General features: G+C 39.9%; 2 protein-coding genes across 6 annotated transcripts; one reads left to right on the top strand and one right to left on the bottom strand.

The window, feature by feature from the left end:
- Positions 1 to 372: 372 nt before the first annotated feature.
- On the bottom strand, positions 373 to 18,802 carry PRMT7 (protein arginine methyltransferase 7). Of its 4 annotated transcripts, none has more exons than XM_041459055.1 (18): positions 18,377 to 18,802; positions 17,355 to 17,524; positions 16,576 to 16,612; positions 15,132 to 15,281; positions 14,472 to 14,580; positions 13,642 to 13,754; positions 12,242 to 12,483; positions 11,906 to 12,083; positions 10,719 to 10,846; positions 9,773 to 9,932; positions 9,284 to 9,367; positions 7,916 to 7,963; positions 7,170 to 7,259; positions 6,409 to 6,570; positions 3,972 to 4,046; positions 3,401 to 3,561; positions 2,104 to 2,200; positions 373 to 1,539 (listed from the first exon to the last, which is right to left on the bottom strand). In XM_041459055.1, exons 2-18 carry the CDS (start codon positions 17,447 to 17,449, stop codon positions 1,384 to 1,386), a joined length of 2,085 nt encoding a protein of 694 aa, XP_041314989.1. In that variant the 5' UTR covers positions 17,450 to 17,524; positions 18,377 to 18,802; the 3' UTR covers positions 373 to 1,383. The 4 variants fall into 4 exon arrangements, with proteins under 4 accessions (XP_041314989.1, XP_041314991.1, XP_041314990.1 ...); XM_041459057.1 differs by lacking the exon at positions 18,377 to 18,802 and adding an exon at positions 18,109 to 18,244; XM_041459056.1 differs by lacking the exon at positions 18,377 to 18,802 and adding an exon at positions 18,063 to 18,200.
- On the top strand, positions 18,092 to 22,138 carry SLC7A6OS (solute carrier family 7 member 6 opposite strand). Of its 2 annotated transcripts, none has more exons than XM_041459063.1 (5): positions 18,092 to 18,409; positions 19,111 to 19,488; positions 19,831 to 20,028; positions 20,869 to 20,992; positions 21,460 to 22,138. In XM_041459063.1, the coding sequence occupies exons 1-5, from the start codon at positions 18,092 to 18,094 to the stop codon at positions 21,579 to 21,581; spliced, it is 1,140 nt and encodes a 379-aa protein (XP_041314997.1). In that variant the 3' UTR covers positions 21,582 to 22,138. The 2 variants fall into 2 exon arrangements, with proteins under 2 accessions (XP_041314997.1, XP_041314996.1); XM_041459062.1 differs by having other exon boundaries at positions 19,828 to 20,028.
- Positions 22,139 to 22,996: the final 858 nt, after the last annotated feature.

Below are 22,996 nucleotides of genomic sequence, written 5' to 3'. Positions count from 1 at the left end.
AAAAGTCTGAAAAGACTAATGTTAAGCATCTTAAAAGTGCAGTTTTGAAAAGTGAAATTCACAGACCTCATCAGCAGCTGCAGGGTTTCTGTTCATTAGGAAAATGGATCTAAAAATTTGGGAATATTGCAGATGGCTTGTGGGTCATAAATATGATCACAGCATTAGGGAAAAAAAAAAGGAAGAATTTTTACTCACAAGAATGATGTATCATGGTGACTAGCAAAGCAGAGTAGGGGAGGCTCCTGCTGCCAACGAGGATCTTTATGATATTCCTTTCACTTTGCTAAAGCTGCTGCTCAGAGAAATAGGAGTAGCTTTGGTAACTGTCATCCCTGTGGATGGCTGACATAATTTGGGACTGGCAGGACATTGATTTTCTATCAAAACTTTAATAGGTCGCACATACAAAACAGATACACCAATTGATTCTTCATCTAAAGCAGAACTCATTTCATACAATGCCACTGCAGCCAATGTGATCTGGAGAGCAACTAAGAAAACCTCAGTAGTGGACATGTGCTACTGCAGAGCACCTCACAACTTAGCCAAACTGGCAGGTTTTATTTACACCTCTGATGGAATGAGTCATCCTCAATCATATATTGAATATTACATATCTCAGAAAGATTTGCTTTTTGCCCACAACTCTTTTTTTTTGTTTCTGGTCAGACTACCATCGGTTTGTCACGTCCAATAATTTGAATATATACTTCCTAAATTCCAGTCACAGCTTTCCAGATGTTGGTCACATTTTGGCAAAGGACTCTTCAGAAATGCAGCATCTCAGATCATCAGCTGCAGCAGAACATCAGTGCACCACCGTTTAATTCCCTGGCCATTTCAGCTTAGAACCAGCCACAACTCAGACAAGTCTGAGAGCAGCTAAGCTGTTTCTTTCTCCCTATTAAATGTACTAATATACATATATGGCTTGAGTTGGGATTTCTTTTTGTGCAGTCTGGAGATTATCTCATTTTACAGTGACAAGAGCACAGCCTAGAAATAGATGTGTTTAACTCACTTTTCTCTAATGTCAGTGTACAGCCTGGTGTCCTCATCCAGTGATATGCCATGCAATAACCAGCTGCTACTGTCAAATCAACTGTTTTGTACCTCCTTAACACTATGTAAAACCCTGAAAAAGATGATAAAAAGCATATGTGTATATATGTATATAAACCCTGACAAGAATACCTGCCCCTAAGAAATAGTTCCTCTCCACCTCACTAACTGTATTTTGAAAACAAACCCAAAAAGATTAGAAGTATGTTAAAGAAAAGTTTGCTCTCTGAACACAATGAAAGAAACCCTCTGCTGTACAAAAAAGGGGAAATACTGTATGTTTATTATAATTTAGGAATATGAGCAGGAGGAAGTATTTTATAATAGCTGAAAATCCATGGCAATCTCTCCTGTCTTTGTGTCAAAATTTATAGCATATGTGACAGCAGTAGGGTCTGACAAAATTTCTGATTCAATAACAGGGCTGAAGAAATAAACAGCTTGCTTGCAGTGGGGATTCCATTCACAGTTTCCCTACAGGAGAGAGTTAAAAGTGAAAGAAGTCAAAATCTACAATATTATTATTATTATTATTATACAGTAACAGTGCAGTAAGAGTTCTTGTTCTCAGCTGAGATCAGTGATCAACAGTTATCATTTATACTGCCATCCACTCCACTATGGAACACATAACTTGAAATACGATCTGCTACACCACACACTGAAGTCACTGACTTAAAAATGGATTTGGTCAAAGAATACTGAGATAGAGTACTAAAAATATTTACTCCTTCCCCTCCAAATTTTTGCTTTTGTTAAACTGAGGTTATTTGTATGAAAAATTCTGCTTTGATCTAGCATCCCATTTAAATTCTGAATTTGATTCCAAACTAGGGAGTATTTGGATGCAAATCAGACTCTCCCATTTTAAGGTACATCCCCTGCTCCCCACAAAAGTATTAACACATATTTTTAATAATTCTGATGACACAGTGCTCAAACAGCATGAGAAGGGGTACTACACAACCCAAGCATGGCAAGCATAGACCCTCTGCAATCCTACAGACTTTGACATAATGAATTAAAATGAAGATATACCTTTTCATTGGACAGTTGCATCAGTCCTGTACTAACAGAGATATCAGCAGTAAGATGATATTCCATCCACAGAACTGCTCCGTGGCTCTTGCCTTTCCTGGGGAGAGATGCAGGATAAAACCTGTCACAATCCTGGCAGCTTAAACACTGCACTAGTGTTTAAGTGAGAGCTGCAAAAGCATGAACAACTTCCTTCCTTGAAAGAAAGCTGAACAGCTGACTGAGTTGGTAGTTGGGGGCAGAAACTTTAAAGTATTTGCAGATATGAAATCCAAAAAAAGGCAAGGAAGAGCACATGTCATAACTACATCTGCTCAGCAGCACAGCCCCTTAACCAGCACTGAACAACATGGCATGAATTACACAGCATACACTGAGAACTTCCTTTAGAGACCCCAGTTTCTACTGACTCTGAATTCAGAGGAAATATTTACCACTCACACTGTGTCACTTCAAGTGCCTTGCTCCACAAGAAGCAGAGGTCATGCCACTGTGCTGCCTGTAAACACAACTGCTGCAAAGGCACAGAGACCCCACACAGATGGCTCTGCAGTCTATGAAAGCTTGAATTTTGTTTAATGAGAAACACAGCAGTGTTTGAGCTACGTAAGCTCTAGATAGCTAAAAATTAAAACTTTCTTGTTTTTAAATACTTAACAGCATTTCAAGTTTGAACAGAATTAAGTACAACCCACAGTTATAGTGGAAAGTATCTCAGATGTGGCAAAATACAAAGACTGCCAGGATTATAGTTAGAAGGAAGAATAGCATATACATTAAAAGCTATTAACATATATACAACAATTATATGCTACTAGCATATAATTTTAAAGCTATTAAACTTAATAAGTTATTCATTATGAAACACAATAAATTTGACAAGCTAAGTAGAAGCTTTTTCTGCAAGAACTCAGCAGTAAGCAACAAACAGAAACACTAAAAAACATCCAGGTGATATTTTGTTTTCTCTAAACTATAAATTAATCTATTTAAATTTTAAATAATGGTGAAAGCAATTAAAATGTTATTTTTTAAACAGAGGCATATTATCTAATCTAATACTATCAAACATTATTGTAATATTGTTATAGCCTACTGTGAATACCCACAGGAAGCTTGTGTCAGAGCAACTTCCACAATAATCTTAGGTCACATTATTAAAAACTGCCAAGTACATTTGCACTAGTTAAGTGTAACACACTTAAAGGAGATCTAAACTCAACTCCTCTAAAGAGCTTGACTGGGAGGTAAAGAAATGGATGATGACAAGAATATTTATTGCAGTGAGAAAACTGACCTTAAGAGCTTCACAGAGCCCTCTGTGCTGAGACAGTGCTGTGGCACAGTCTTTGTGAAGTCAAACGTCAAAACTTCCTGGGGCTCTGAGAGTGACTTGCAGGGATATTCCCACAGCGGGTGAGGTTCTGCTTCCTTGGATTCCCTAAAATTCAGAGAATCCTGAAAAAAGGAAGGAATAAAATTAACTGAAAACAACAGAAATGCAAGCCCAGAGTATTCAAGCAATAAAGCTGCAAGAGGGCAGGACTGCACTTAGTCACAAGGGAGAAAATGTCCTTCATGCATTAAACCAAATACTGTGAACTGGGGCCCTCAGCCCTGAAACAGAAATGGGCGCTTTCAAAATGCAATGCATTGAAATTTTCTTTTCCCTCAACATGAATTCCACTCTACAACTGCCTGTACTCCTCCAAATTAATCTAGAGCAAAGCTCTAGAAACTGATACAAATGAATCTCAAACAATGGTGTTCTGCCTAATACACAAGTTTTTCAACAGTCACTAAATGCTTTATTAAGCCAAACTGAATTTCTATTTTGCTAAGACTTGTGGTGAAACTAATTTTCTTACTTTAATCATATCATCCATAGTCTGGACATCAAAACCTTCACAGATGCCACATGGACTCCGGATTCTCCATAAGTCCTGTAAGAAACAACAGCATTTTGTTTGGCTTTATCAAAGGAAATGGGAATTCTTGCAATAATTTTAGCTGTAGCTTAGACATTCAATAGCAAGCCACATACTATGTATATATTGGTAAACCATTACAACTACTGCAAGAATCAGAAGATAATTCTAGGAAAAGGTTTTTTAAAGTCAGTTAATTATTTAATCCCTATTTTCAACTCCTCTAAAGAACATTTCTTACAATTTCTGCGTGTAGTTTACTTTAGAGCAGCTATGGATTTGCCAAGATCTAACCCTCACAGCCCCTCCACTTTCACTATCCAGCACAGCTAAGTGCTCCCAGTAGTATCAAACATCTCACAGCCTACCAGAGAAACACACTTCCCTTTACCACAAAGTGGAGTGAGATCATTTTAGCCACTTCATACAATGCCTCTCACTGACTCAGTTCAACATTTGCCTTTTCTTAGACCTCATTAATGGTCTCATGCCTCTCACTGACTTTAGCAACCCACTGGACAGACTGACTCAGTTCAACATTTGCCTTTTCTTAGACCTCATTAATGGTCTCTTACTAGAACACTAACATTAATTAGCTGTGGATACATTTTATTACCTGTCCATTGCCACACTTAATCTCAAATGTTTCTGCTCAAATGGCAGCAGGACCACTCCACATTTAAACAAATACTGCTACAATTTGACTACAACAAGTTCATGACTACAGCATGAAGTAGAGTGAGGCTCTGGACCAAAACAGACAGGCAGCATCCTGCTCCCTAAATGCAATTATGGATGAAACAAGTTTCCTAACTTCATAACAAGTAATTCCATCAATTTTTTTCTCCTGGATCCAGGTTCTGCTAATTGCTTAACCATGATGACATATCCATTCTGAGAGGACAGAACAGCCTACAGAACAGGTTCTGCAGGAGACCTTGCAACACGGTGTCTGCTCCCTCAGTCAAAACAAGAACTGGTAAATGCAGAGGTTATTTTTAAAATCCCACAGATTCCAATCTTTGACTCTAGATTCACCACTGAAAGAAGATAATGTAAAATTAAAGCAATAGCTTCAGGGTAGCCTACTGGAACAAAAGAAAAGTTAAATGTTCTACCAAAAATTTTATGTGGAATGATCTCTGAACAAACCCTGTACATGAAAATGTATAACTGAGGCTTAGATGACATGAATGTTACTCCACATTCTGCTGACTGCTGAATAATCTTCAGTCATCACTCTGCATGCTTTGGTTTCCTCACCCAGAACATGAAGAGAATAATGCTTACTTACTTAGAAAATGCTGTGAGCTCTAGGGAAGTAAATCCTCTAGATAAGAAAGCATGGAATGAAAATTCACTACTTATTTCAATCTGATTACTGCTGATTACTGTAAATACCTGCTCCCTATTAAGGATTCAGATTTACATTATTTATTCAGTATATAGTTAAACTCTGTACACTTTTGCAGAGAACTAAAAAAAAGGTCCACCACAGTTGATTTGCCCCAGAGGGGAGAAAGAACAAACCCATTCTCACATGCACAAATCAAAGGCAGAAGTAAGAGAATAAGTTTAAAGAGAATTCAAATAAAGAAACTGCTAAGGGAGAGAAGGCTCAGGCACAAAAACTACAGAGCTGGTGAGCCAGAGGGGAGAAATAACACAAAAAAGACCTGGCATTTTTAACAGATAAACTGAAGGCTGTGTTTATGTGAAAATTCATTAGATTATAGGTGTTTTTATTTGGAGTAGGTACATTTATTTACACAATGCCAGATTACAGAGTTCCCTGACTTAAGCTACTGGACTTTGCATATTAATGATGAAAGTACTTAATTTCCATCTTCATGGCAGGTAAACAGTTTGTTACAAAGTTCTCAATAAATGAAAAAAACTACGTTTATAACTTTGTAAAATATCTGAAAGACGACTTTTCAAAGTATTTTTAAGATGGGCTCATATTCAGAACTGTGCACAGCCTCAGGCAGTTAAAAAAACCCATATGCAATTGGGAATCCTGCCTACAGTCTTATAAAGCCTCACTTCAAAACCTGTTATGTTGCAGAATATCTACTTTATACACATATTTATATATAATATACATAATAAAATAACTAATTTTATAAATAACCACAACTGTCACATACTTCACTAATCCCTAATCTAAACATGCAGCCCTTTTATTTTAAATGGCAAAATTACTTGAGTTAATTTGCTGACAAGGGATGGCTGAAGTAGCAAAATTCACCCTTCAAGATATCAAATATTCTTTTCTCAGGTGGTAAGTACAGAACATACTAGTCAGTATTAAGATGCAGTAAGTTGTAGAGTACTCAGTTTTAATGGATTTGTGTAAATATCTGAACAGTCTCACCTGGAACTCCACAATCATCATGTGCAAAGAAGCAGACTGAGGGAGGACAGTGACACTGCTGGCAAGGTGAGTGCTCACAGCTGTCCTGGCATACCAGAAATACAGGTTATGCCACGGCAACAAACTCGTTGTGAAAAACGGCTCTCCCACAAGGACAGAAATCTTGGCAAAGGAGGGAAGAGATAAAAAGCATTATAATAAAAAACAACAACTCACAACACAGGCTGTTTAGATCTTCCAATAGCTGCCAGTGCAATATACTAAGTGAAATCATCTAGATTGCTCCACAGGGATTTAATTACTGTACACTGCACGTACAGCACACTGGACATTGCTCTGTGGCTTTAGCTACATTTTAAATTGAATTTTCCTGCAACAAAGTTTGTGAGAAAATACTGAGTTTGAGTTTGGAAGGCTTTGTAATGAGTCCCAGAATTTTGAAGTTTTGAAGTATGTTATTACTTCCAAATAGACTGCAATCTTTTTGAGTGGCCTGTGAAAGAGTTACAGCCTTGTAGAACCAGTTAAACTGCCTTAACTACTGGGGCAATTATGCAGCAGGGAAAGTCAGACCCTTCAAAAACAAAGCAACAACCCTCCCATATTCTTCAGTCTCCTTTAGTTTTAGTGACACATGGTGTGAACCATTTTAATTTTAGATCAATTGGGATATAACAGAATTCATTGTGGTTACAATTCATTTTTACCTTCTGCTCCCTATCAACCCCTGAAATTCAGTATAATGGACAACTGTAACACACCTTTTTATCCTCCAAATGAGAAGGCTTCAGCAACTCAGGACGAGCTTCTATTATTTTAATTTTATCTTCAAGATGATTTGCTTTAAAAAACTAAAATCAAAAAGTAACACACTGTCTTTATGAAAAGCGACAGTTGAGACCAAAATAACAATTTTATTGAAAATAAATTAGAAAAAGTCCCAGTTTAATGAAACTGCCTGCCATAACTCATAAGGATGATACAAGTCTATTCTTGAAGGCTGCATGCACCTAGAGCCAACATGTCACCTCCAGGGAACTAAAGCATGTGCCCTTAGCTACCTAAAAAGGCAGATAACACAAAAGTTGCCTCACCTTCATTCATTTGTACTTTGAAGCATATGAGAAGGATATACAGATCTCTTCCAAATACCCAGTGCCAACTAAAGGAGCCACAGCCCAGGGATGACTCCAGGGAGCTGCTTCCAGTCACCCCTCAGGCACCAGCTGCCTGTCCTGCACTGGCAGAGCCTTTGTGCCCTTCCCCAAGGCAGAGCAAACAGCAGAGCAGGCATTCCCACCTGTCCCAGCTGGGAGACAGAACTGATGGATGCTGCTTGCCAGGTGAGACTGGTGAAGCTTTGGGATGCTCTCACTAATCCTCAGAAACAAATGGCCTGGCTTTCATCACCAAGGCAATGGCAGCAGCAGAGCAGCAGCTCAAGCAGACAAGCCAAGAGGCCTCTGCAAAGGAGAGAACCAGCTTTAACAGAACATGGAATACTCACTTTTTCCATGACAGAACAGGACACACCAGAGTTTTCTAAAGTAAACACCTAATGAAAATACACAGTTAGTCAAACTAGCTTTTTAGTTTTTAATTAAAATCATATGTAACTGAAGAATGAAGCAATATTTTGATGCCCTAGCGAGCACAGTTCATAAGAACCATGCATATATTCCCACTATAATGAAGTTTTTTAACAACAAAACACCCCCCAAAAGTACAGGTTAAATACTTCTGTTTTCACAGCTATACAAGAAAAAAAACCAAAAAAATCCCCAACAGAATGCCAATACTTATTTTTCATTTTTATGTTGCACACAGCATATTAACATTTGTCCTAAGCACATATTTACTCATGAACAAATAAAAGCATATCACCAGTGTGCCAGACTGTAAATACTGCTTAATATGACCTGACTGTATCAGCTGGAAAGTGCTTAGAAACCTTTTGCAGTAAGAAAAAACATTAGTTTTTATCCAAAATTGATGAATTGTTAGGCAATACGCTACATTCCTCAGGATTATATTACATTACACATTCCCAGATACTCAGTTCAACTCTAAGAGATCTTAGTTTAAAGAGCCCCCCATCAAGTAGGGCATTTATGTGTGTGAGACAGCCAGGCAGCTCTCAGTTACACACAGACCCAGCTCTCTTACTGCATTAGTTTTTATCCAAAATTGATGAATTGTTAGGCAATACGCTACATTCCTCAGGATTATATTACATTACACATTCCCAGATATTCAGTTCAACTCTAAGAGATTTTAGTTTAAAGAGCCCCCCATCAAGCAGGGCATTTATGTGTGTGAGACAGCAGGCAGCTCTCAGTTACACACAGACCCAGCTCTCTTACTGCTTCCTACTCGGCTCTTACAGATCTTCCGCTCCAGACTAGGTAATAAATGGAATTATGAAATTGCAAACATAAAAGAAAATACCCTCCCACATATTTAGGTCCATAGAGTGTTTTCAGAAAAAAAAAAAAAACCCCAAAAAAAAAAAAAAACACCAAGATAAAAGATGGCAAACAGGAAGCAATGGGGAATGAGGAACTGCACTTTCCCTCAAAACTACACATTGGTAAATGTCCAATCTGGTAATTATTATCTTCCTAGACTTCAGCTTGACCAGAGATGAATTTAAGCTCCCCTTCAATACAATGTGAGCCTGCTCCTCACTTGTCCCTGAAGAGGCACTGCAAATAGTTAAATAATGAGCTAAAATGCAACGATCTGAAAAACAGGACAAAGTACTGTACCTGCTTTGCTCCAAGATAATGAGCCAGCACAGGCGGAAATGAACTACATGAGAGAAAAATACCAAGCTAAAATGCAAGGATCTGAAAAACAGGACAAAATACTGTACCTGCTTTGCTCCAAGATAATGAGCCAGCACAGGCAGCAGACTGCCATCACTGATACAAAGGCAAACACTATCTGTTTTCAGAACCTACAGAAAACAAATAGTCATTGTTATTCTTTTTCCAGATGGAAAAGTTTTCATATCGAATAACTGTAAAAAAATTCTCATGTAATGCCCTTGGCTTTAGGTCTGAAAAAGTTTGCTCAAAAATGTAATGGATGTCTTTATTCAGCTACCAATATTATGTCTAACAAACACACAGAGCTACTACAAATTATATGCAAAAATGGCTGCTTACCATTTAAAAATTTAATACTAAAGTTTTCAAGACAAAACTATAACTTCCATCTGCTGACGGAAGAAAAATACACTTTGTGAGCAAAGTCCTTTGCAGGGGACAAACAAATTCCGTAAATAATTACAATTCCATAAATAAACCAGGATGTGCATCCCTCAGAGAGGGCAATAAAACCTGCAGGCAGCAGCACTCACTTTCCTCAAGGCCTTGATGTACTGGCATGTTCGGTTCTGATCATTCAGCTCCCCAAAGCGGGGCCTGTTCCAAAGCAGATGGGCACGACACCTACAGACAGGACTCTCCACACAGGCATCTGCTGTATGCTCCTCTTCATCTGCTCTATTCTGCCCTTCTCTGGAAGAAATTTCAATGTAGTATCAACCACAGCATCAGTAAGATGTCTTTGCAAGCAGGCACATTGATACATTTTGGCTGATATGCACAGTAATGAATACGAACTCTGCTGTCACTTTTTCAAAGTTACTGGTTCTCCAGAGACATTTTTGCAACTCTGCATTTCCAAATGAAGAGAGGTCAAAAAGAGTTTTCACCTTCCTTAAAAGATAAAACCAAGAACCATCCCCCACTTTACCACTAACTGTGATGGTTAGGTACTTTAGGCTTTGCCCTTTCAGCAAACAGTCACTTGTTTGGATTTTGGATTCCTAAGTAAAAAAGGCACAGCAGATTCAGACATTTTAAAGCTAGCACTGGCTTTAAAAATGTTTGCTGCTATTGTCATTACAACCAACATGATTAAGCTCTTTTTAATCTCAGTAAAAGGCAGTAATCTCAAAAAGACAGTGCCAACTAGGAAAATAGAAAATGGAATGGCAATTTTTTCACTTTATCTGATGTCACTTCACCTGTGCTGTATTTTAGGATTTCCAGGAATCAACCATGACTGTTTTATGCTTCTTTGTCAGAGAATGCAACCAGGTACAAGGCAGAAGCTTGCAGTCCAACTGAGTTTTTATGCATAACGTGTATTTTCCACCTGTGCATTGCCCATGAAGCAGCCTTTAACATTTTTCTACTTTAGGTTTTAATCTTGCTCTTATACAAAGGGAGATGCTCTAAGAGCAGCAAATACTCCAGATTGGAGTAAGGGAGCAGCCTTTTCCACACACAGATTGTTACCTGGCTTTCTGCAGGTTGTACCACACAGAGTACTCGTCACGACAGGCAGTCAGGTACAACTTCTCACCCTGCAGAACTGGCTCCTCACGTGGAAGAAAATAAACACACTGCATCCAGTGATCCCTCCACTGAAAAGGGTTAATACACAAAACCTCAGGAACTCATTCATAAATAGCAAATGGAAAGTAAACAAATAGTAGGAGATCAATTAGGAAGAATGGGCATAATTTTGAAAATGCATTATTAATCTAAAGAACCTTGTTCAATTTAGCAAGGCTGAATAAAGACCAATATCATATATAGAATAGTATTGATTTCTGGAAACAGAATAAGCCTGAGACCATTGGCTTGCTCACTGGCCAAGCTTCTATTGCAACCAAATGAAAAACAACCCAAAATTGCTTTGCATTTATTAATGCTGTTTACCCTCCACAATTAACTTGTGTTAGAAACCTGTATCAAACTTCTGACAGCCTCATGTACCCAGAATTATGCCACTTAGTGTCACTCTGATCACAGCACAAGTACTTTGTGTTTCAAAAAGCTGGGTTTTGCACTGTGAATATCCTATTCTGATCAGTCACTCTAAACTGACTCCAATTCAGTAATTTCAAATTTTATTCTCAAACATGCTACAATCATTTTGTAACTTCCTTTTGACTAAGTTCATCCTACTGGTAAATTCATTCACAAAAAACCACAGGAATCTGACTTAATAGTGATAGTATTTCTGTAATTATCTGTGTCAATCCAGCACTTTCCTACTCCAGCCTCTTTTTTTATGAGTAAAAGTATACTACCATGAACACAACACTTGGAAATTTAACAGAAGAACTACAAGGAAGCAAACCACAGACTAACGTTTAAGCAGGGATAGGGACTATTTAAGGAAACAGATATGGAAATGTTTACTTCTTGAATGTAAAAGAAATAACAATATCTGGAAGGACAGCTTCAGTCCTTAAGCTTTACATAAAAGATGACCCTTAATGTTTAACATTCAAGAAAACCTAAAACGGGCATATACCATAGCTAAAATTTCTACAGTTTGCTTATTTAGCATATTCTAATACACTAAATATTAACAAAGTTCCTAAGCAATTTAAGGCAGAGCTGCTTAAACCCCCCAGTACAACAAAGAGTTGCTCAGTCATCTGACAATGTTATCTGAAGGCTCAGTATTTTACCTGCAAAGCAGAAGTGGGTTTCACCCAGTAGGGAGCCATTGTGCAATTTATCATCCCAGAGGGGTCCATGTCAATATCCCACCAGGAAAGTACAATTTGTGCCTTGCCAGATTTCACAGGCTCCAGCTGCACTTTATAGTAAGTAGAAGCACTCTGTACTGGCTTACTGAAATCCACACTGCAGGGAAGCATGAAAATTGTAAAAAGAAATATTACAAAGGAAATTGTAAAAAGAATTCTTCAGAAATTCTCACCACTTTCTTAAACTCAGTACACAGCTTACATGAAAGGCATAACAGGATAACTTTGTTTTGAACAAAGCAATGTCTTCCTTACCTGAACATTTTCACCACATCACTAAGGGTACTGAAGTCATTTGAAGGCATCTGGTTCAGCTGGATATCACAAACAGAAGGAAGACCTGGACAGTTCTCCATTTCTGAAGGTGGAACAAGTATTTTTTCACCATCCTCTGCTTCAACATGAACAGGAAACAGTTTCTTCCAGGACCACATTCTTCTAGATTCCACTAACTGGACATACACTGTTGCCCTGTGAGGCACTGCCTCACATCCCTCCTGTTCAAAACAAAGAGTAAACATATTCAAGTTTCACTTATAAGTGAGAATTAAATAAATTGAAATGCAAACCCATTTAAAGAAAAGTTGGACTGAGAGCTTCGAAATCTAAGATACAAATTATTTTAGAGACTTTTGTAACATCAGAGCAATTTGTCTCTCTGTGAAATAGAATACACGTAGCTATCCTGTTCAGTGTAGTTCAGCAAGGCCAGATTACTTCATTAACCATGCAGCATTATCAGTTTACTAGCCTCGATTAAATTTGCATTTCCATTCTTGTTCTGAAATATGAGATCTAGTCTGACCTTCTCAGGGCAGAAAACAACTAAGCTATCAAAAATATAAGAGAGTCGTAAGGAGAAAATAAGAAAAATAATGGCTCAAATAGTGGAAAACATAAAAGTTGTCCTAAAAATCCCACTATGAACTAAGAGCCATGAAGTCTAAAAACACTGCTTTTACAGAAAAAAAGACTAATTGCAATTTAGAGTTCTACATGGAGAGCAGTACAAAGTTATGGAGTGCTATTGTCTTTATATGGTGTCTTTTAAACTGGTGAATGGAAACCTGAAAACCTAAATAAAGTTTTGCCATCCACATTTTAATGAAGGGAAAACATTAGAAAATGTAAAAGAGAAAGCTCCAAAATTATATCCATAGATTATAAGTCCAAAAAAAAAGGATATTATTTAAATACAGCGTTTAAAATATTTTCACATGCAAAATGCATAGGGAGTAGTAAGAGCACAACAGAAAAAAAAAAAACAGCCAAAAATGAACCAATGCCTGGGAGATAAAGCTCATTAAATTTAGGAGAATTTTTTAAAATATCTTGAGACAAAGCTGTTATTAAAGAGAACTTCAAATCAGAACTGGATGCCTTTCTGAAAGATGTTTGTTAACCAGCAAGTTACTGGTTTCAACACAAAGCAACTAGGTGTAATTTCAGAGCCTGTGATTTACAATATGAACTCAAATAGCTTTATTCTAGGAATGAATCTAGTAAACTATTGACTGAATAAGAAACTAGCAGAGCTGATGGTGTATTTACCAAGGGATACAGAAGCCTACGTTCTGCATAATGTCTATCCTACTTAAAAAAAAGGCAGAAGAATTTCTCTAGTGATAGATGTGACACACTCCCTATTTTCTTACCTGTACAAGATATTTGTGTGCATGCTCATAGGTTGGTAAAGCTCCTTCTCCAATCAGCTCTGTATCAAATAATTCTGTTACCAGGATGTTTGCCCGACACTGCATATCTCCATCTAAAAGACACAAATTAACACTGTAATGTTAAATCTTTACATAAGTCTTTCAAGAAGATGCTATCCTGAATACACAAGTAGTTAAAAAACTTACTCCTGTTTGAGAGTCTGCTGAAGACTGGAAATTATTTTCCATTTGAAATACAAATGGCTACTGAGACATTACCAGAACACTTTCTTCTGAAGTAGATTTCCAGTGTTACTTTCTAGAATGTAAAGTATCACTGAATCCTTAAGGTTGGAGAAGACCTTTAAGATCAAGTTCAACCACTAACCCAGCACCACCACCATGTTCACCACTAACCCATGACCCCATGTGCCACATCCACACATTTTTGAACACTTCCAGGGATGCTGACTCTACCCTTTCCCTAAGCAGTCTTTTCAATGCTTTGCAACCCTTCCTGTGAAAAGAAATTTTCCTAATCTCCAGTCTAAACATCTCCTGGCACAACCTGACACCATCCTGTCACTTGTCACCTAGGAGAAGAGGCCAACCCTCACCTGGTTACAACCTCCTTTCAGCCAGATGTAGAGATGAACCCACCCCAGCTCCCTCAGTGTTCTTGATGCACTTGTTTTCATTAAAAAATGCATAGTGTATGTAAGTAAGTAAATCTTAGAGTAAGTAAGCAAAAAATGTTAAAGAGCAAGACCTAGTCCTTCGTGGTTTTCAGGTACTTGCCAATTTTTTTAAGTCCAGCCTATTTTTCTCACCTGGGCCAACTGTGATTTCAGTAGAATGCTTGTTGATTACTTTGATCTTGTCAGAAAAACCATTTTTCTCCACTATCTTCACAGCAGCATTAGCCATGGGCTTGAACACCTGTGAACAGCAAAAGTGTAACAAAATGGTTCCCCACAAGTCAGCTTTCAAAAATGGAAGGGCACCAACACAAATGCAATATATTTAGTTCTGAAAAAAGATTAACATCTTATCTTTTCCTACGTTTGAAACTCACTACTGTGAAACAAGGCAATGAGCCTCACTTGAAAAATTCAGAGCTTCACTGTTAGTTATCAGCTGCCTCCAAAAGCTACTCCAATTTAACTTTTGAAACACAAGAATATACATTAATACTGTAGCATTTATGTTTAACAAATTAATTTCTTTGTAAAAATAAAGATATCTATACATGCATCAACAGAAGCCCCCAAAGACTTACATGTGCTCAAGACACTATGCCAATGAAACCAAAACACCCAGCACTGAAACACTCACTGAAGTATGCCAGAAACCTGCTTGTATTAACAGTGTAATTGTTAAGAGAACTTCTGTTTCATTCAGAACAAAAATAAGAGAGACAGTACATAGCCTGAAAATAACAGCATCACAAAGAACATGTTGAATATGTGCAACCCCTAACCAATGCTCACCTCAATGGCATAGCAGAAATCTGCCCCAGCTGAAGCTGCCATCATGGACAGGAGTCCTGTGCCAGTCCCTATGTCCAGCACGATTGCTTTCTCACCTCTCTCTTTTACTCTGCTCACTGCAGCACGAATACCTTGGTAGTATTTCACATTCTGTGAAAAGAAAAAAAATCAGCAACATTTTATCCATTTATGTTTTTAATTTGTGTGCAGAAATCTTGCATTCTTTGACTGTGAGTTTATAATCAGAAAAAGGCCTACAGACACTTCTCATGCCAAACAGTCACACCAAAGCCATTTTCAGCAATAACAACTGTACCTGGCAGAATGAGCCCATTTGAAGTACATCAATATTTATCACAACATTTGTATTACCATTGGTCAATCAGCTATGTATGATTTCCAAATGTGATATATTTTCCTGAGCAAATAATAATCAGATGCATGGGAGATACTACAGGTTTTCTGATTAATCTTCCCCTGTAGGACCACTCAAATAGTCATATTCTCCCTATGGCAGTACAAGAGCTGAAGTATCTTCGTTTAGATTCCTCTCTTCATCTACTCAAAAAGGTTCATACATGAGAATTAACCAGTGTAAACACTGGTTTTTGGTTACAGGGCAATAAATGGAGCTATAAGCACACCAGCACCAATAACAGGAAAAAAATAAATGCTGTCAGCCACAACATACAGATTGATATATATGCTTTTATTTTCTTTATAACAACCTACTGTAAGACATTCCTTTGCAAATTATTTATCCAGCCTTTCCAAGGAATACACAGCCTTTGAACATTATACATTTGGAAGGTCTGCTGGACCCCCTTCTCAACAATTCTAGTCAACAACATTGATATATATAATTCCAGTAGCTGTTTTAATCACTCAGAAACAACCTGCTGCCTCTACACAGTTTATTAAATGCCTGATCCCACTGACATGTTTTAATTCAATATGAATTCCAGATTCATTGTGGAGGCACCACAAAAATCTTTCAAAACATTACTGATGGAAGGCTGACAATGGCTAGAGGAAAGTGAACATTTGAACTATTCACTCCAGACTTCATCATGCCTGTACATATGGTAGAAATACCACAGAAGAACAGACTTTACTTACACTTCTACAAAAACTAAGAAATCCAGCTTCTTTTTCACTGCCTTTGAAATTTCAACTAAGGAGCTCTCTGTCAAAAATGTCAAACACAGAACAGCAAAACTGGCTAATGAAGATAAAAATGTTCTGCAGTAAACAATAGGACACTAAAGTCAGGTGTAAGAAGGTATCTGTTGATCTAAGAGCAGGTCTGGTACCTTAATAGAGTACAAAAATGTGATCATTTAATCTTTCAGAGAAACCCATATAATCACACAGTGACAGCTATTCAGGAGAAATGCAATGGCTCTTTTTCCACCATTCAAAAGGGTTTTGCTTCTGTACTTACTCTGTCCTTATCATGAAGCATATCTGCATAGCGTGACCTGCAAGAAAAGATATTCCAGTTAAAATACTCCATTCTGCAAAGCAACTGCTCCCTGTGCCCCACAAATGCACAAACACTGATGCACTCTTTGAGGATCTAAAGTGTTTCTCTAATCTAAGGGATAATGTAGCTTCAGTGATCTGGCCATCAGCATATAAATCAACCACTGGCATCATCAACCTCATGAACCACTGGCATAAATCCTCTCCACAGCAATGGACCCAAGGCACAGACAGACCTACAGACAAGCAGCTGTGAAGTAGCACCTGAGACACACATAGAGTCATACAGAGCAATGAAAGACAGGCCTTTTTTTTACTAAGACTTAAACTTCTTTGGTTCCCATTTCTTCATGGGTTGCACTACTCAAAAATACCCCAAAATATATCTTCTCACCTTCTCTGGCTATTACACTAAGCTCTTAAAAAGCAAGGACAGACAACTGGCAGTTACATGTTGCACTGGCATTTAAAAGCAATTTTGTCCCAACTCAGTCAGTATCAGGATCAGCCCCACAGAAAACATTTTTAAAAACTTAGAAGGAAACTACTTGGAGAATGACTTACAATATTCTACACTGACAGCTCTGCCCTGTACACCACTGGGCACATCTACAGTCTGTTCACCTCATGCCCTTAGAAGTCCGACAAAGACAGACCCCCAAACTGCCCTTAAAAAAATGCTGGATTTGCTCATTTTTCACTGTCCTTTAAAGCAACAAGCTACTTTTCCAAGCATACCTTGCAATCTCCTGGTGGTAGTCATAGTCCTCACTCTCTTCCAGCCACTCCATCGAGCCCGTGGTTGGATTGGCTCTTCCACAAAAGGTCTTCATGATCAATGTCAAGCTGTATTGTAGTATTTATGTATTGTGTGCAGCTTTGCTTCAATATAATACACCAAATACTGTCTGTGAAAAAAACCAAAAAAACCAACAAACCAACCACAAATCTTTTAGTAAACACAAAAAGTACCACTTTAGCTGGTGTACATTTCCCCGACTACACCTGCCTTGACCAGAAGGTAGGCATACTGGTGATAACTTTATGCTTTTTTCATAAGGACGTTTTAAGCTAAAATCTGTCACCTAACCCTACAGTGAAAAGGGACCCTGAAGATCATCTAGGTGTAACCCCTGAGAACACAACACAGGAAATAAACTAAGCACTAAATCCTCGTGAAGAGCATCCCGTAAGGGAGCACGTCGGGCCGGCGGCGGCTCCTCTCCCGGAGTCCCCACAGCGTGCCCGAGGAGGGATCGGCACAGGCCCGGACCTTCCCCGCCTCACGAACGAGCTGCGATGGGGCACGGCCAGAGCGTTCTCCGCCATCCCCTGCCCGGAGCCAGCGCAGCGGGCCCGAGAAGCTGCGGGCTCGTCCCTCCGCAGAGCCCAGGCCGGCAGCTCCGCAAGCCGTGTGTACCTCCCGCAGATACCGCGTGTGCCCACCTTGAGCACGGCGTGTGCGCCCGCCCCGGATGCCGCGTGTGGCTACCCCGGACACCGCGTGTGCTCGCCCCGAGCGCCGCTCGTGCCCGCCCCGGCACCGCGTGTCCCTGTCCCGGACACGGGGTCACTCCGCCTCCGCTGCCGCAGAGCCCGAGCCGCGGGCCCGGCGCCGTGCGGGCGCTCCGCCCCTTCCCGCGGGCGCCATGGCGGGCGCGGCCGTGCTGCGCGTGCGGCGGAAGCGCGGCGGCCCCGAGCCGGCCGAGGCGCTGCTCCTGGCCTGCAAGCGGCGCCGCGCCGAGCCCGTGGAGACCAACCTCTTCAAGCTGGTGGCGACCGTGTCCTCCAAGGTACTGGGCCGGGCCGGGCCGGGCGGAGTGAGCCGGTGCTTCTGGAGGGGTTTGGAAAGCAGCGGCTCTGTCTGGCTGCTCCTCGCGGTCTCTCAGGGCTCCCCTGTGGGTGCGGTGGTCTGGAGAATAGCCCGGCCGCGGGCAGCGCCGGGCAGTGCCGGTAACCGAGGGCACGGCGGCTCCTCCCGCCCTGTGACGGCCGCGGGCCGGGCAGGAGCAGAGCCACGGCCCACAGCACGCAGTGACCCCCGTGACAAGCTGTGCCCAGCACTCGCTTTTCTACACTTAAGAGACTCTTCCTCGCTTGGAAACTACAGAACAGTCAATAAGTGAAGCTTGAATTTCTGCTGTGTGAGATGCTGAAGCTCAGCCCTACAAGGATAACAACTGCCATCCAGCTTTAGGTCCGTTGCAGTCTTCCAAAGGCATGTGGTTTTGTTTGGAGAGCTATTCTGTACCACTAAGTTGTTTAAAAATCAAATTGAAACAGTCTTAGGACTTCTGTTCTATATCTTGTGCTTTTCTCCCCTCATAATAAGAGATTATTATGATTGTTATGTTGCTTAAAGTAATAGCAGAAGTTACTTGAATGTTGTGAGGATTATTGGTACTGCGGTTCTTCATCTCTTCTAAGAAGGAGTATGAATTGCTATGTTGATGCTATTGTTATGTTCCTCCTCCTTTTTGTTCTTTTCTCCCAGAATGAACCAGTTCAGAAGTATGTTAAAGATGCCATCACGCGGGACAAGGCAGCTCAAAGCCTGCGCCCCTCTTCGGGAAGCAGCCAGCGAATCCTTCAGGAGCTCCGTTGTGCCAAGCAGGCGAGAAGGAAGGAGAACCGGTACCGGGTGATTTCCAGCCACCGGCCCAACTGCACCCACACAGCTGACCCTGCCACCCACGGCCAGGCTGCGCCCCACGGGGACAGGTCTGAGTCTGAAGCACTGCAGGATGCTTCACCAGAAGAGAGCGGTGCTGTGGATAAGACTTCAGACTGCTGTGGGAAATTCCAGCTGTTTGATATTGTACAAGAAGAGGAGACGGTGGGAGATTCCAGTGTAGCCACTGCAAACCCACAGGTCAGCTATGAACTTGGTGTGCTTGAAGTACTTTGGTATGGCTGTTGAGTGGTACGTGTGGGCAGGCTGCTGTGGGAGTTTGCCTGCAATGTCAATATTCCACTATTTAATAGGCACTTTAACTAGATTGCAAGTTGGAATGTTTCATGAGGACCCTAAGTGCACTAATGTTGAAACAGACAGTGTGCGGAGCTGCTGCTTAAGGAAGGGCTTGTACCACCCTATTTTTTCTTTGCCCTGGTCTGATATACAGATTCTCTTTTCATCTGAAAACTATTGGCTGTAAATAAGACTTTGCATGACTTTAGTGGAAATACTCATTTTCTTATTTTTTCTCAGCAGAAGGCTGATCCAGATGCAATTCTTTGCAATGCAGTAGAGATGATCCGTGAACGTTTAAATGTTTCTGAGGATGGTAAAAAAGAGCATGGTCACAAAGAAGAGGAGTATGTTTATGACATCTACTATAAGGAAACATCAGCCCCTGATTGGATTGAAAATATCCTTTCTGTACAGCCCTATAGAGAAGAATATGAATGGGTAAGGCTGTGGAAAAAATTATCTTATCTTTCTCAACTAGAAAAATCACAAACTGTGTTTAAAGTCCTGCTCTTAAAAGCTGCCATGCCAAGAAAAGTCCTTTAAGACAGACACTACATGTAAGCTCAGTGACTTCTGTGTTAGGCCTTTTGTAACTGCCAGTCCCATGCTCCTGCAGGTTACTGTTGATCCTGGGACATCATATGACAAATGAGAAGAATCTGTCTGGTTTCAAGCTGCCAGTTAAATTTTGGCACACAAAACTAGAGTAATTTATGTCTTGCTTGCGATTAGGAGGCAGCCATTAAAATGTCATTGTAAATATGACTGAATAAAGAGAAGGGGGGGACACAACTTTTACAGTATTTGAGGACTTGACTTTAGTCTTCATATGAGATATTTTTTCATAATAAATTGTTCTTCAGTGACTAGGAAGTTTAATGTAAGGTTTAGTCTTGTGTTGTATAGTTCCGGTGATCAACACACTTGTATATTGGGAGCCTGAAATTACTTTCACTCTTCCTTGATCTATTACAATTACTGCTGGAGTGAGCAGGATTAAGCTAGACATTAACATTGAAGTGCTGGAGTGGAACACATACATGTATGACTTCACTGATTGTTCACCTAAAGCAGATTTGAAGTGCTATGGTGAATGCAGTGACAACTCAAATTCTTCTGCAGTGTGCCTTGTGTCACTGCAGAATTCCTTCTGCCTGCCACCAGTAAGTATTTCCTGGCTTTTTCTGAACTGTACAGTATTGCACAGGTGGATGAAAACTCACTTAACATTCATTATAAACACAGACACTCAGCATTATGTTTTGTGTTGATGTGCAGGTAAATGATGATCCTGGTCCAGAGGAAGTGTATGAAGATGAAGATGATGAAAATGATGAAAATAACTGGCGTAATGATTATCCTGAAGAAGATGAATTCTTACCTGAAGAAGATGGAGAAAAAGGTACACCTGTCATAAATGCTGTTTGCTTTCCTGCTGTGCATGTATACATCTCCTCTTTTTTACATGCTGTCCCTAAAAAAAGCAACTTAACTGAGAACTGCCGGGGTAGCATTCTGCTCTTACAATAGTGAAATGTGCACAGAGGAGGATTATCTTTCTTGGAACTAGAAGAGAAATTAGTGTTTGTGAAAAGACAAAACTGAGAAGTCAAATTGAGGGTGCTGGAATTGCAAAGGTTTGCTTGCTTAGAGAAGGAATCCATGACTTGGGTCCACATGCTTGTGAAACACTGTCTCTGCCTTCTGAAGTCCCCAGCCCAGAGTACTTCAAGCACAATTCAAGCCTCAGCTCATACAGAAGTTGTTCAGACTTTGTTAGTTTCTCAAGAAGCTTAAACTAGTTTGATTCTCTTAATTTTTTAAGTAAAAATAAGGGATAATCCAGAAGCGTTGATGCTTTCATTGCAGACTCTGAAGAGAGCTTCAGTGATGAGGACCAATGTTACAGGAGAAGAACATGGGACAAATATCGACAGGAGGTTTTGCAGGAATTTGGATACGATGAGATTGAAGATTTGGGTTCTGACTAACAGCCTGGTGTTGGAGATGAAATGCATACCGAAGGTGAACATTTGCTGCTGTAGGAGAATGTACTATCTGAGCAGCCAGCTTCAGCTGGTGGATATTAAACAGATGGGTGTGACTATGGCCATTTGACAACACAAATGTTTTTCCAACCATAAGATGCTCTATGCTATAAAATAGACTTTTCCACCCATTGCATGTGTTGAGGTTTTGAAGGGACCTTTTATTTATTTTTGTTTTCCCAAAGCTGCATGCCCAAGAGTTTGTACCTGTAGGAAATGTACAGATATGGAGGTACTGTTGGCAGCAGCCCTTCTGGTCATGTCTAATACATCAGGTTTCACAAGAAGACCCATGTGTCTGCCCTGATGGCAAATGGGAGTCCTTGAAGGCACCCTAGCCTACTGCTTTCTACTTCATTTGTTCCTAAATGTCAAGTGACTTTCTTCACAAGTGTTTGAGCATATGAAATGCCTTGACCTGTCCATTACTCTCCCCAGTAGTTTTACTGTTGGAGTAGAACAATGTGCATTTAATTTGTAAATAAATTTTTTTTGACCAAGTTTTCTTTACTCATTTAAAGATCACAGAAGTTGGTACAGCTGAACCCAGGTCACCATTTTAATTTGCATTTGTACATCTTTAAAACAATTCCATTGTACTTGTTTGGACACATGAAGTATTTCAGCACCCTCCTACTTGAGTCTGTAAAAAACAGCTGATAGGATTAGCTCTTAGCTGGTCAGTGTCATTCATGAACTGGAGGCTGCAGCAGTACTTAGGCCAGTCAGTCTTGACTGGTAATAACAAAGGAGTGGAGGCAAGGTATTTTTGTTTGCTTCAGAGAAAGGTTAACATGGCAGTGCAAAAATTCCAGTATCCTCACTATTATTCAGGTCACTGATGCAACTGTGGTGCACCCTTTGAAGTATGTATTGCTTCACCATAGTCTTGTAATTACAAGACTTAATTCAACTTAAATGCACAAAACCATACATCTGGCCAAACTCAGGTCAACTGAGATAGACAGAAGGTAAAAATCTCAGGTATGTTTTTGAAGTACATCTCACTTTGCCAGACAAACAAGCTTCTTGTTGCCTTTTTCTGCACCAAAATTCAGTATCAAAACTCTCCTGATTTAAGGCTTACAGCTTTGGAATTCCATAGACTATGAATCAGCATGTATATGCTGCAGTAGCACCTTTTACTTCTGTTTTTATTTCTAGTTTTTCTCCCTGCTACTTAGCTGTCAAGATCTAGTATCTGCCACAGAAATTCTGCTATAGAAGGGAAAAAAAACCTGTTTCTGGGAGGTTTTAGGTGGTCACTTTCTAGTGAACAGCACTGAAATTTATAAAGGGAATTTTCTGACTGCTGAGGTAACTCAGCTACTGTCTTCACTGAAACAGTTCACAAACAA

This window comes from Pyrgilauda ruficollis, unplaced genomic scaffold, assembly GCF_017590135.1.
Source record: "Pyrgilauda ruficollis isolate IOZ18807 unplaced genomic scaffold, ASM1759013v1 scaffold13, whole genome shotgun sequence".
Classification (NCBI taxonomy): domain Eukaryota; kingdom Metazoa; phylum Chordata; class Aves; order Passeriformes; family Passeridae; genus Pyrgilauda; species Pyrgilauda ruficollis.
Note: the sequence above shows the minus strand (reverse complement) of the source record. Positions and strands in the feature narration are given on the sequence as shown.